Raw genomic sequence first — 13,603 nt, 5'->3', positions numbered from 1 at the left:
CAGCAGCACTGAAGACACATTCTGAGAGAACGCTGGCTGCAGGACACGACAAGATCCCCAAGGCGTACGTGGCGAGCTCAGGCAATTTATCCAGCTTGGAAGCCTAAAATGAGCAAGGCTCAAGTTGCACAGTAATGGCATTGATGTTCCCTTGCATATACTCATATATCTGTGTCTCCTCCTCTATTTCCTCATCCAGCTGTTTAGTTTTCGCATGGGTATTTGTCCTTGTCACTTTCCCATGTGTTTGTGTTGTCTTGGGAGTTGTTTGTCACCTTTTGGCCAACTTTGAGGGTGTTTTCAAGGTGTTTTTAGGTGTTTGTGATTGCCTCCCATTGTTTTCAAAGGGGTTCGAGAGGTTCGTCGAACGGCTCGTCGAACGGGGCACCGTTCGACGAACCGTACTCGAACTCTAGGGGGGTGGCTCATCTATACTCCCTACCTCCCCCAAGCTATGTAACCTATTGTTTTGATTTTTACTTTATTCTTCCCTGTTAAACTTTTGAAAATCGTAATAAAAATTACCGTACAACACAAAAAATTGCTATTTTGTAAGTTTTTTGGCTCTTACATTTTTTTGTGGGGGAAACAAAAAAGTTAGTTAAATTTTTAATTTTTGATAAAAAGAATAAACATTTAATAAATAAAACATTTCACACTTTCTGGGTATGAAAATGACTTCTCACCTATGTGAGCGCTTTAATATTTAACATGAGATGTTTTGAAAGAAAATAATTTCTCACATTCTCAACAAAATATGGCTTCTTCCCTGTGTGATTTTTTTGATGTTTAATCAAATGTGATTTACACACAAAACTTTTACCATATTTTGAACATGAACATGGCTTCTCCTTTGTGTGAATTCTCTGATGTTCAACCAAATTTTATATTACATTAAAATCTTTCCCATACTCTGAACATGAAATTGGCTTATCTCATGTGTGAGTTCTCTGATGTGTAATAAGATGTGATTTAGTTGTAAAACATTTCCTACATTCTGGACATGAAAATGGCTTATCTCCTGTGTGAGTTCTCTGATGTGTAACAAGAGTTGATTTATTTCCAAAACATTTGCCACATTCTAAACATGAAAATGGCTTTTCCCCTGTGTGAATTCTCTGATGTGTATCAAGATTTGATTTAATTCTAAAACATTTCCCACATTCTGGACATGAAAATGGTTTCTCCCCTGTGTGAATACTCTGATGTGTAATAAGATTTGATCTATCTGTAAAACATTTCCCACATTGTGAACATGAATATGGCTTCACATCTGTGTGAATTCTCTGGTGGAAACGAAGACCTGATTTCCGAGTAAAATCTTTCCCACATTCTGAACATGAATATGGCTTTTCCCCTGTGTGATTTCTCTGATGGGTAACAAGAGTTACTTTACGTGTAAAACATTTCCCACATTTTAAACATGAAAATGGCTTCTCCCCTGTGTGAGTTCTCTGATGTGTAACAAGATGTGATTTAGTTGTAAAACATTTCCCACATTCTGGACATGAAAATGGCTTATGTCCTGTGTGAGTTATCTGATGTGTAACAAGATGTGATTTAGTTGCAAAACATTTCCCACATTCTGGACATGAAAATAGCTTATGTCCTGTGTGAGTTATCTGATGTGTAACAAGAGTTGATTTATTTCCAAAACATTTCCCACATTCTAAACATGAAAATTGCTTTTCCCCTGTGTGAATTCTCTGATGTGTATCAAGATGTGATTTAATTCTAAAACATTTCCAACATTCTGGACAGGAAAAAGGCTTCTCTCCTGTGTGAATTCTCTGATGTGTAATAAGATTTGATCTATGTGTAAAACATTTCCCACATTGTGAACATGAATATGGCTTCAAATCTGTGTGAATTCTCTGGTGGAAATGAAGACCTGATTTCCGAGTAAAATCTTTCCCACACTCTGAACATGAATATGGCTTTTCCCCTGTGTGAGTTATTTGATGTGTAACAAAAGTTAATTTATGTGTAAAACATTTCCCACATTTTAAACATAAAAATGGCTTCTCCCCTGTGTGAGTTCTCTGATGTCTAACAAGATGTGATTTAGTTGTAAAACATTTCCCACATTCTGGACATGAAAATGGCTTATCTCCTGTGTGAGTTCTCTGATGTGTAATAAGATATGATTTTTCTCCAAAACATTTCCCACATTCTGAACATGGATATGGCTTCTCCCCTGTGTGAGTTCTCTGATGTGTAACAAGATTTGATTTAGTTGTAAAACATTTCCCACATTCTGGACATGAAAATTGCTTATGTCCTATGTCAGTTAACTGATGTGTAACAAGATTTGATTTTTTTCCAAAACATTTCCCACATTCTGGACATGGATATGGCTTCTCCCCTGTGTGAGTTTTCTTCTGTACAACAAGGTTTGATTGACAATTAAAACACTTCCCACACTCTGAACATGAAAATGTCTTCGTTCCCAAGGTAGTTCTAACATCTCTTCTGTGACTTTTATTTTCCTTAATAGCCTGTGATGAATCAGAAGATAGGACCTGTTTAATAGGATCAGATGGTAGATCATTGCTCTGAAGCGTTGAGGATACAGCTGGAATAACGCAATGTTCTTCATATGTGTCTTGTGGCACACCAACATGATATGATAGAATGTCTGAAGAAGTCAGAAGCCCCTCTGATCTCCTAATACAGTCACCTGTCAAGAACAACACTGTTAATACTTTTTCAATAATGTATAGTTTATTTTTTAACTATATCCAAAGTCCATTAAAATTGCAAGTCATGCGGCAAAAAATCATTATTCACTAAGGTAATGGTGACAAAACAGTTCACAGTCTAACTGAAGACCACGGAGCAAGGACCACTAGAGAATGATATCAGGCCACCAGGATCGGCTCTAGCAGTTTCCCAATTCAGTGTTGAATTCAGCATCTCCCTAGGTTCATGTCTCAGAGCGTCGGTCACAACTATTTTGTAGTAAGATTCTTAGTGGAGAATCATAAATGAGCCTGTCAGTCAGTCCTATTAGAGGGGTCTGTCCGGCACAATCCCTGACAGCCACATGCATTTTACTGCAGAATGGAGGAGCACTGCAATTATGTACGAAGAAGCTCTGACTTTGAAGAAAGTGTAAAAATGGAAAGTAAATTTGTAAAGTGGTTTTATCATGTGGTTAAAAATGTGGAAGAATGTGATAAATGAATATACACAGCTATACACCTCATTCCCTGACCTCAACCCCAATGTACTACAGAACACCAGAGACTGTCTGTCTCTAGTCTCCAACATCATATCTGCTCTCTTTCTGAAACTTAACCTCTCCAAAACTGAACTTCTTCTACTCCCTTTGTCTACTAACCTCCCTAAACCTGACATCTCCCTGTGTGCAGCACCATGATAACGCCTAGGCAGCAGGTTCGCTATCTGTGTGTTATGTTTGACACCGATGTTCCCTTCACCTCCTATACACAATCTCTTGGTCACTCTTGTCGCTTGTGTCACGAACTTTCCTCTGTTGCAGATTTTGGTGACAAGTTCTGAGTCTGAGTCTCACTTTTTCTTGTGGGACTCAGTTTATTAAATAGACTCCCTTTCCTTTGGGGAGGAAAGGGTTAATGTCAGCTCCTGACTCCTGGCCAGGTGTTTCCAGTTGGGACCAAGCCCAGGCCCTATAAATACCCTCAACTTCCACCAGAGGGTACAGGTTATTTTCATCATTTGGCAGCTTGGCCAGGAGGTGGAAGGAGCTGGTATTTTCCTCTCTCGAGACTTGTGTTGTGGGCTGCAGCATTGGCGCTTGCTGCAGCAGTTCTAGGTGTGCTGGTTAAATGCTATGGATGTTCCCCAGTAGTGTGCTTCCTTCCCCCCCTTTTCTGTTTATTTCCCCTCATGCACTCTTAGTGGCTCCTTTGTGTGTGGTTCCCATGTGAACGAGTAGTTGTTACCCCTGTTTATCATATTTGTTAGTGGGGTGTTTATTTTGGTTCTTGTCCCTTTTCCCCGGTTGATGGATTGTGGAGGGGGTCTTAAGATCAGGGACAAGGACAGGAGATATGACCTAGATTGGAGGCCTGGACCTCCCTACCAACAAGGGTACCTCCAGATGTTAAGGCTGAGCCCCTATGCTCACCCTAGGGCCAGTATAGGCTTCCCTGTGTTCCCCTATCAACCCGTGACAACTTGCACCTGAAAAACATCTCTAGGATCCCCGCTTTCTCACAATAGAAACAACTAAAAAACCCTCACTGTGGCCCTGACCCACTCCCGCCTTGATTACTGTAATTCTCTATTAATTGGCCTCCCCCTCACTAGACTTTCCCTTCTCCAATGAATCCTTAATGCTGCAGCCAGAGTAATCGTTACTACTAGCTAATCACTGCTCAGACTCTTTTGCTCTGTGCCAGTCATTGCTGTAACGCTTGTGGCCAATATAGAGGCAGCAAATGGGAGTAGTGAAAACACTGGATCACAGGGGGGTCTGGGCTTACCCTTAGAGGGAGAGGCTTAACTACTTATGATTGTTTGTATATGAACCTTTGAATTGTAAATATGAATATGTTGGCGTTATGGAAATAAAGATTATTATTATAATATAAGCATTACTCTCGTGTTAAATCCATTCTCATTTCAGGGCAACTACTTTAGTGCTCTTCTTCGATCTTGGCCTGACAATCAGGTGCAGAAAAATGCTGCTATACTCTGAACAAGAGATCTAGGCAACCATCATATGTAACCAAATAGTAGAGCACGTGCAGGAAAACACTCGGGGGGGGGGGGGGGGTGGCTGGATAGCCGCCTCTGTATCTGGCCTGTATACAGCAACATTTTTCCACACCGATTCTAATAATCCCTTATATTTTAAAGGGGCTGTCCGGCACCACTCTGCATCTAGAGGTTTTGTACATGTGTCTTATTTTAGAATATACCAGCACATAAGTGCTGTAATCCACTAACATACAAGAAATCAATGATTTATCAGTATAAATAATTTGGAACATGTGAACATTCCACTATAAACTGCACATTCTCCGTGTCTAGGATGTACGGGAACCTCTTACACCTTATTTTTAGGATAAGTTATTTTCATTCTTTTTAGTCCCACATCGTAGCAGCCGGTCACTGAGAAGAATCTGTGACTTCTCTGCATTTAGTGGTCACTACTCACCTGGGCGGTTATCTGTAGGAATCTCCTCTTTACTCCGCTCATCACCCCTCACATATGTCTCTGTAGTATTAATATGGGGAAGATCTTCCCCCTGAAACAAATAATGTAAAAGTCACAGACAGATGGAGAAGTCCCATCTATGATCAGCTCTAATCCTGCCATCTCCACCGCTCTCATTACACAAGTATAACACATATAATACTGGAGGATAAAACAAGACTGAGCACAAGACCTTCACAGCCGTCTACACATCATAGGGGGATTTCATGGCACCTTCTCTCCATCTACCTGATGATCCTGAGGAACACCGGGGTCTTCTTGTTTACAGTCCTGTGGGAGGAGAGGACGGGGACATCTCTCTGGTGTTGTCCTCTTACTGGATAGAACTGGAGGAGACACATACAGGGACTGAATTCATTCCTTACATACAGATAATTATAGGCCGTGTGTATTTAGTCCTGTCTGTTACCTGGTGATATGAGGGGCTGGGGAACCTCCATCATGACGTCCTTGTACAGATCTTTGTGTCCTTCTAAATACTCCCACTCCTCCATGGAGAAATAGACGGTGACGTCCTGACACCTTATAGGAACCTGACACATATAATGATACCGTCATCCCCCGATCCCTTCATAGCGTTACTGTATAATGTCCCAGCATTCCCAGCAGTGTCACCTCTCCAGTCAGCAGCTCAATCATCTTGTAGGTGAGTTCTAGGATCTTCTGGTCATTGATGTCCTCATGTATCGGAGGGTGAGGTGGAGGCCCCGTGATTGGGCTCAGGGGTCTTCCCCATCCCTCAGACACATGGGCCAGACAGCGCTCACTAGAGGTCTTCTTCACTACTGTGTAATCCTGGTTACGGAGAGACACAGTAATAAATCTCACTCCAGACATTTCCAGAGTCCTCACCTCTCCAGTTCTGTCCATCTGTTATTCCCATAGATAAGAATGATGTAATGTGACGTCATCAGAATCTCTCACCTCTCCAGTAAGCCGGAAGAGGATCTCTAGGGTGAGGTGTAATATCCTCTCCGCCATCTTGTCCCTGTCCATATCCATCCTTGATGGGTCAATCAGGAGAATTCTCTTATATGGAAGATCTCCACTGAGAGGATCCGATATTGTAGGGACCTGAATGGGGAGAAGATGACCATGTGACATCATAAAGAATCCGCTTTAATAATACAATTACTGGAGATAATAAGGGGAAACATATAATGAGAACATTCTGAGAAAACATTATACTGTGTGAGGGCAGAAAGGGGCCAAGGACCGAGGGCAAAAAGGGGCCGAGGACAGAGTACAGAAAGGGGCCAAGGACCGAGGGCAGAAAAGGACCTAGGGCAGAAAGGAGCCGAGGACCGATGGCAAAATGGGGCCAAGGACGATGGTAGAAAGGGGCCGAGGGCAGAAAGGGGCCGAGGATCGAGGGCAGAAAGGGGCCGAGGACCTAGGGCAGAAAGGGGCCGAGGACCTAGGGCAGACGAGTTTCCTCACTTCCTGCCTCTCATAGATGGGTCATCTGTATCTATCAGAGACGATGACAATGTAACATCATAAAGAATCCGCTGTAATAATAGAATTACTGGAGAGAATAAGGGGAAACATATGAGGAGACAGAACGTGTAGATTGACTGTGGAGTGAAATATAAGGTTAATATCCCGTCAGGACAGATACTCGGTGATTGAGATCACAGTGATGTCACAGTCACATGAGCTACAGCAAAATGAGGGCCACAGCGATCACGTGTCATATATAGTGACCTCCCCGCTGTAACCAATGACGTAGCTGCAGTGATGTCATCAGAGACTAAAGGAAACAGGAGTATCATCCCGAAAATAACAGAATCGCACTTATATAATCTGCCTGCTGTGCCCCCTGTGTACTCTCCACAACAACTTTTTCAAAGAAATATTCTTAAAGCAGTGGTGGAGGAATAAGTCTGTATCGTTCAAGAAAACTGATATTTACTGACTCTGCTCCTTCCTCACCTGACCTAAATCCTACAGAGAACTTGTTGGCTCCTAAGTAGTCCCATCTCTGAACAGTTTATGGGAAGCTATGGTTGGTGCAGCCCAACAGATGAAGATTGTCCTAAAAAGGGATAGAAGACATTAAGTGAAATCCAGTGTATAAGGGTATAACACCGCTATGTGGAAAGCTGTGTCCAGGGTGATCAGCGGTGGAGTGAGTCTCACTCACTTATACACTGGATTTCACTTAATGTCTTCTATCCCTTTTTAGGATAATCCATCAAGATTCCTATATTGAGAGAATTATCTGTTATATACCATATAGTTGAATTTTGATGAAGGCTAAAATTGCCGAAACGTCAATTTCAATCAAAATAAACTCTAGTTTGAACACAAATTAATTGTTTCTTATGACTCAGAAGTGTGCCGGGATTTTTTTCTACTATACATTGTTATTTTCCTGAGCACTTACAGTGAGCCAGACCCTCTTGGACTTACCTCAACAGATGAAGAAACTGAAAGACTCGATGGATAGTTAGAACTGAAGAACGGTTATATTACTATACAATTTTTTCAAACTTTTTAGTTGTCACTGTGCTGCTCACTGGTCTCTACAGAGATTTCAGCGGAGCAGTCCTATCAATGTGGCTGCAGCGCTTAAGTCGCAGTAAATAGACAGTTCAGGAGTCAGCTTCATACATAATAGGATATACAGATCAGCGGATTGTATCTCATATGTTAAGCTAGGGTCACATGCAGCAGCGATCACGACGACGACCTGACCTTATCAGGATCGCTGCTGCGTCGTTACATGGTCGCTGGTGAGCTGTCAAACAGGCAGATCTCACCAGCGACCAGTGACCAGCCCCCAGCCAGCAGCGACGCATGGAAGCGATGCTGCACTTGGTAAGTTAGGTAAATATAGGTAACCAAGCAAAGACCCCCGCTGGTTATCCGATATTTACCTTGGTTACCAGCGTACACCGCTTAGCGCTGGCTCCCTGCACTCCTAGCCAGAGTACACATCGGGTTAATAAGCAAACCTTTGCTTATTTACCCGATGTGTACTCTGGCTACGCGTGCAGGGAGCAGGGAGCCGGCACTGGCAGCCTGAGAGCAGCGGACGCTAGTAACTAAGGAATATATCGGGTAACCAAGCGAAGCACTTCGCTTGGTTACCCGATGTTTACCTTGGTTACAGCTTACCGCAGGCTGCCAGAAGCTGCCTCTCTGCTCCCTGCTTGCTTCAGTTCGTCGCTCTCTCGCTGTCACACACAGCGATGTGTGCGTCACAGCGGGAGAGAGCAATGTCCAAAAAATGAAGCAGGACATTCAGCAACGAGCGGCGACATCACAGCAGGGGCCAGGTCATTGCTGGATGTCACACACAGCGACAGCGACGGGATGTCGCTGCTACGTCACAGAAAATGGTGACTTAGCAGCGACGTTGTTGTTGCCGTCGCTGTGTGTGACACCACCTTAAGATACAGTCCATATATCTTATCCTAACAGTAAATACACAACACAGCAATCACACATGATAGGATTTTATTTACATGGCTCTGGCAACTGTATCTCACAATATAGGATTAGATAGATGTCTCAGCGGAATGTATAACATGTGATTAGATACACGGACTGTAAGTAGATGCTGACTTTCCTGTTACTTTCTTTTTACTGCACTCTGCAAACTGAGCTCTTCTATGTCAGTGTAAAGCCTCATTCAGATGTCTGTGGGGTGTCTGAATGAGGCTTTACACTAGTGTGACGCCCTGGACTAGCCAGGTAGTCACAGATAGGGCCCTGCATAACACCAGTCCCTACACTAGGTACCAGCAACCAAACACATTACACCCTAGTCACCCCTCTCAGGACTTGATGGACACACCAGGGGGTGGAGCCAGGCGGTTGGCCACACCCACCGAGGAGTCCAGAGAGCCTGAGGCGGGAAAACAAGTGGGTTCAGTCAGTGGAGTTGAGTGGAGGAGGAAGCAGGCCTGAGAGTCAGGCCCGTGACAGACTGACAGTTGCGAGGGTTGGAGCCCGAGCACCTTTGGCTAGGTAGCCTCAGCCTGCAGGAGCCGGGAAGATGGCTCGGTGGAACTGTGGTGGACCGGGACACGGTAGTGGCCCGCCGGTACCGACCCGGGGAACCGACTCAGAAACTGGAGCACACAGGGGGTACGACCCTGAAATGAGGCCCAGAACCAACTGGGCTGAGTTAATTAACTGATTGCGGTCTGGACTATAGGTCCTTTCCCACCCAAGTCCCGACTGAAGACAACAGCCCAACGAGGGGGATAGAAAGCCACCGCACAGGCAGAGAGATCCCACGGGCCAGCATCTGCGGGCAAAGGGCTCTCCCGACATCCACAAGGCCGGGGAGCGGGCTACTGACGCTGAAGCGTAGGCAGTCTAACACACACAACACAGTGCAGGAGAAAGGCAGAGACGACCAACCCGGTGGGGGACCAGACGCAGCCGGCTGCAGGCACCGACCACCATCAACTTGGCTTACCAGAGACTTGAGTGTGTTTCTAATCGTGAGTACAACAGTGCCCTCCAGCCGCGCACCGCCTTGCACCACCCAGCTACACCCAACGGGTCCCGGGGCCACCATCCCTACCCACGGAGGGGTTAACATCTTGCTGCACCAACATCGCCCTCGGGTATCCCACAACCGCAGCGGTGGTGTCCACCTTCACCACAACCCGTGGGTGGCGTCACGAACTTAAAACATGGCTCCCGCCGTTCACCCAAATTCCCCCCTTCAAACCGCCAGTCCCCTTTTCAGATCGAAGTGGACCACGGGGCCCCCGGGTCCGGAGACGCTCGAGCCACCCACCAGCGAGCCCGGATCCGAGCGGCTCGGTTGCCGCTGAGCACGGGGCGGTACACTAACATAGCAGAGCTGAGTTTTCAGAGCACTGAAAAGGCAGCCATATTTACCAACAAAGGTCACAATATTACCATTCATGGTGGGAATTGTTACCCACTATTATAAATGTACACAGATATGGCCCTTATAGGGTGTCATTCACTCAAATAAGTGTGGTGCACAGTGACTGTCACCAGCCTTTTAGTGATCCTCATACTATTAGATAAGGCGGGCTGACCAGCACTGTATAAGTGCATCCTAAAAGGTCACCCAATATATGGTAATATTCATCCGCAGATTACAAGTTGGACAGGCAAAGAGTAGTTCTTATCTGAAAGGTGTGACTCATCTGTGGTTTATACCCAGCATTGTCTAATCATGCAGGAGGTCAGACCAGGAGATCAGAGTTGTATCCTTACATCTCACACACTGAGAAACCTAAGCTATGGTGGGAGGTGTTCACACTCTAGGTTTTGGCTGCCTGCTTATGATTGCTTATGATTGGGCAGCCCATGCAGGCAGAAGACGCACAAGCCCCACTGGAGAGTAACTAATACCCAGTTGGACATAAAAAAAATGAACTCATTATGTGCCAGTACTTAGGTACTAAGTAAAAAAAAAAGTGGGGGAAAAAGAGGATTTTTTAAAGAAATATAAAAAAAATTAAACAAAAGAAAAAAAATATTCTACCAATAACTACGTTTATTTATGTAAAAACAAAAATAAAGAAAAAAAATACATATATTTGGTATTGCTGCATCCAGAACACTCTAATCTATAAATCTGTCACATTAGTTAACCCTTCAGTAAACACCATAAAAAAATTAAATGAATAAAAATGAAAAAAAAGTATGTGCTCTCATCAAACTGTCAGTGAAAAAGAGGAATAAAACACGATAAAAAAAAATAAAAAACAAAATCCCATGCAACTGAAGGGTGATGAAACTCCGAATGAGATTAGGGAGCTTCCAACAATATGGCAGACGATTCAAACATGGAGAAGGATACAGAAATTGTGTGGGGCAAGCGCCTGGGACTTGCCATTCCAGCCTTTTATGGGGAACCCGAGGTTCCTTAAGGGCAGGACTCCATCACAATATGATACATTGGCGAGGCAGGGTTGTGTCTATGTGGCAGATCTACTGGACCCTGGATATTTAATTCTCCCCTATGAGACACTGTCACAACGCTTCCAAGCTTTTGCTGGAAACCCTTTTTTGTTCCTCCAAGCTCGCAGTTTTGCACAGAAATGTATCGCTAATAAACCACTACTTGAGCGAGGGACAGACCTAGATACATTTCTGAGACAAGCTAGGACGCAGATTTTCTCAACTAGTCATATATATACATTGGCGGTGGGAGACAGGAGTCGGAGGCCTTTTAAGTGGGGGAAGGTCATACCGGAATATAAGTGAGGATTTCTTGAAAGCTACATTGATTCAAAGGAAATTGAATCAGCTAGCAGTTACACCGACATGGCACTGGTGATTTTTCATTGAGCCTTCGTCACCCCCTATATTCAATCAAAAATAAACCCAGCAACAAACTATGTACTGTATGCTCTAAATATGGCATGGAGAAGACAGATTTATTTCATCACCTTTGGGAGTGTGCGAGGATTCGGGGGGTTTGGAGGAGTGTCCATTCAGTCTTACAAACCACATATGACATTAAATTCCCATTGACGCCACAATGGGCTACCTTCAACATTCTTGAGGAAGACCAACTAAAAATACCAAGACATACTAAAGCAGCTCTTATTATATGGGCCTCGGCCACTATAAAAAGTATATTACATAAGTGGCTTAGTCCGGAACCCCCATCATTACCACTCATTCAAACAAAGGTTATGTTTATATGTAAAATGGACTGGCTGGATGCTCTTTCAGACAAAGAAAAGTTGACAAGGAAATTCTTTGAAATATGGTCCCCATTCATGCCCACGTTACCAGATGTCACTAGAGCCAGGCTTAGAGCTCAGTTTGATAACACATCGTGGTACCTGTTAGGACTTATAAGTGCCCAATTCCATAATAATAATAGATGCTATAAGTTAGAGGGCGCATGTAGAGAGGGAGGGGGGGGGGTGTTGGGGACTGTTTGGGCTTATTTTGATATATTAATGTCTCAACTTTTGTTATGTCTGCAGAATAGATGCCAATTCCATGCGCTCGGGATGCTGCCTCTCCCATAGACAAAGTCGGAGCAGCATCCAAAGCGCACAAAATAAGTGACATGCTGCATTTTTAAACGCAGAGATTGTCAAATTTTTGACTCTCAAAACTCTGCGTTCAAAAAAGCATCATGCGCACGGATTATGCACAATCTTCATAGATTGTGCAGGGGACGCAGGACTCATGCATTTTAGCTGCAGTGCTATACGCAGCGTAAATGCATGAAATTACGCAAAGTGCACACATAGCCTAACACTGCTGCTTTATTACAGTGAATGGATCCCTTGGGGGTTTCACCTGAATCATGCCATTTGGAGATTTACATGTAAACCTATAACCCTAATAAGTCGAGGAGAAGGGACGTAGCCTCACTGCGCCTTAAACCAGGCTTACTCGGAGGGGTATAATTAAGTGAGTACCTAGTCATCACCAGAGCCGTAGGGTTTGACTTTGCTGACAGTAGGCACCAGGTACCAATTTAAGGCAGTCCCTTTTTGTCGCATTCCACCAAGAGGCTGAGTGGTGCCCAGCGAGAAAGATGGGGTGGGAACTACTGCCTCTAGGAAAGAACAGGAAAGATAACCTCTGTCACTTACTCTGACCAACCCTGAGCTCCCCAATGTCCCAAGACCGTTTTTTTCACCTTGTGTGTCGATCCTGTATTTATCCCTGTCTTACCCTAACTACAACCGTGTCTAGTGAGCAGGGCAGGAGGAACACTAGTCCTGCTCTATAATAATTTCACAAAGGGAAAATCACAGATAAGGGAAAAAGAAACTGCATTCCAAAAGAACAGGTGGGTAAAAAGAGAAGGGAAGCAAAATAAATCAAAAGAGAGATACTGAATACCATGACACCAAACAGCAATCTCTAGGATCAAGTCCAAAATGATTTCTCTTTCCATGACTCACACCCCCATGCCAGGAACATGGAATGGCAAGCTAACACTGGCGAATAATAAGGCAAAGAGGTGAGTTCTTAAACCAGATGGAAGTGGAGAAATCAGAACAGCTAAGAAAACTTAGGACGGGAAGCCAAGAAAGACACAAGGGTCTGCTTAACCCTAGAAGGGTGAGCACAAGGATAGTCTGCACAGCTAACTGGAAGGCAAAGCAGGTCCAACCAGTACTTGTGAGTGCCGCGACCTTTTGACCTATGGAATAGGGGCGACCTCTTTCTGTCCTGATTAGTGTTGAGCGGACCCGGACTGTAAACGTCCGGATCCACGCGGTTTCAGTGCTATCTCCGGGGACGACCCGGACACGGGATTCCGGGTGCGCGATCCAGAAAGTCCTAAAACATGAAAAAAACAATAAATAAATGAGCGTTTCATACTTACCGACACTCTGTGTCATGGCGGCATACTTCTTCCAGGTCTTCACACTTCGTTCCTTGTTTTCTCTGCCAGCGTCTGTCCGTGCAGGT

The 13,603-nt window shown here is 44.2% G+C and overlaps 1 protein-coding gene across 1 annotated transcript in view; it reads right to left on the bottom strand.

Moving 5' to 3' along the window:
* Positions 1-889: 889 nt before the first annotated feature.
* LOC142259153 (uncharacterized) overlaps positions 890-13,603 on the bottom strand; it is a 61,694-nt gene continuing 48,980 nt past the window's right edge. Inside the window, 2 exon segments of the mRNA XM_075331658.1 lie at positions 890-2,257; positions 2,339-2,381. Coding sequence (XP_075187773.1) covers positions 936-2,257; positions 2,339-2,381 — 1,365 coding nt within the window. The 3' untranslated portion in view covers positions 890-935.

The sequence above is a fragment of the Anomaloglossus baeobatrachus genome, assembly GCF_048569485.1.
Source record: "Anomaloglossus baeobatrachus isolate aAnoBae1 chromosome 5 unlocalized genomic scaffold, aAnoBae1.hap1 SUPER_5_unloc_3, whole genome shotgun sequence".
NCBI lineage: Eukaryota > Metazoa > Chordata > Amphibia > Anura > Aromobatidae > Anomaloglossus > Anomaloglossus baeobatrachus.
This window is presented reverse-complemented; position numbering and strand designations above follow the sequence as displayed.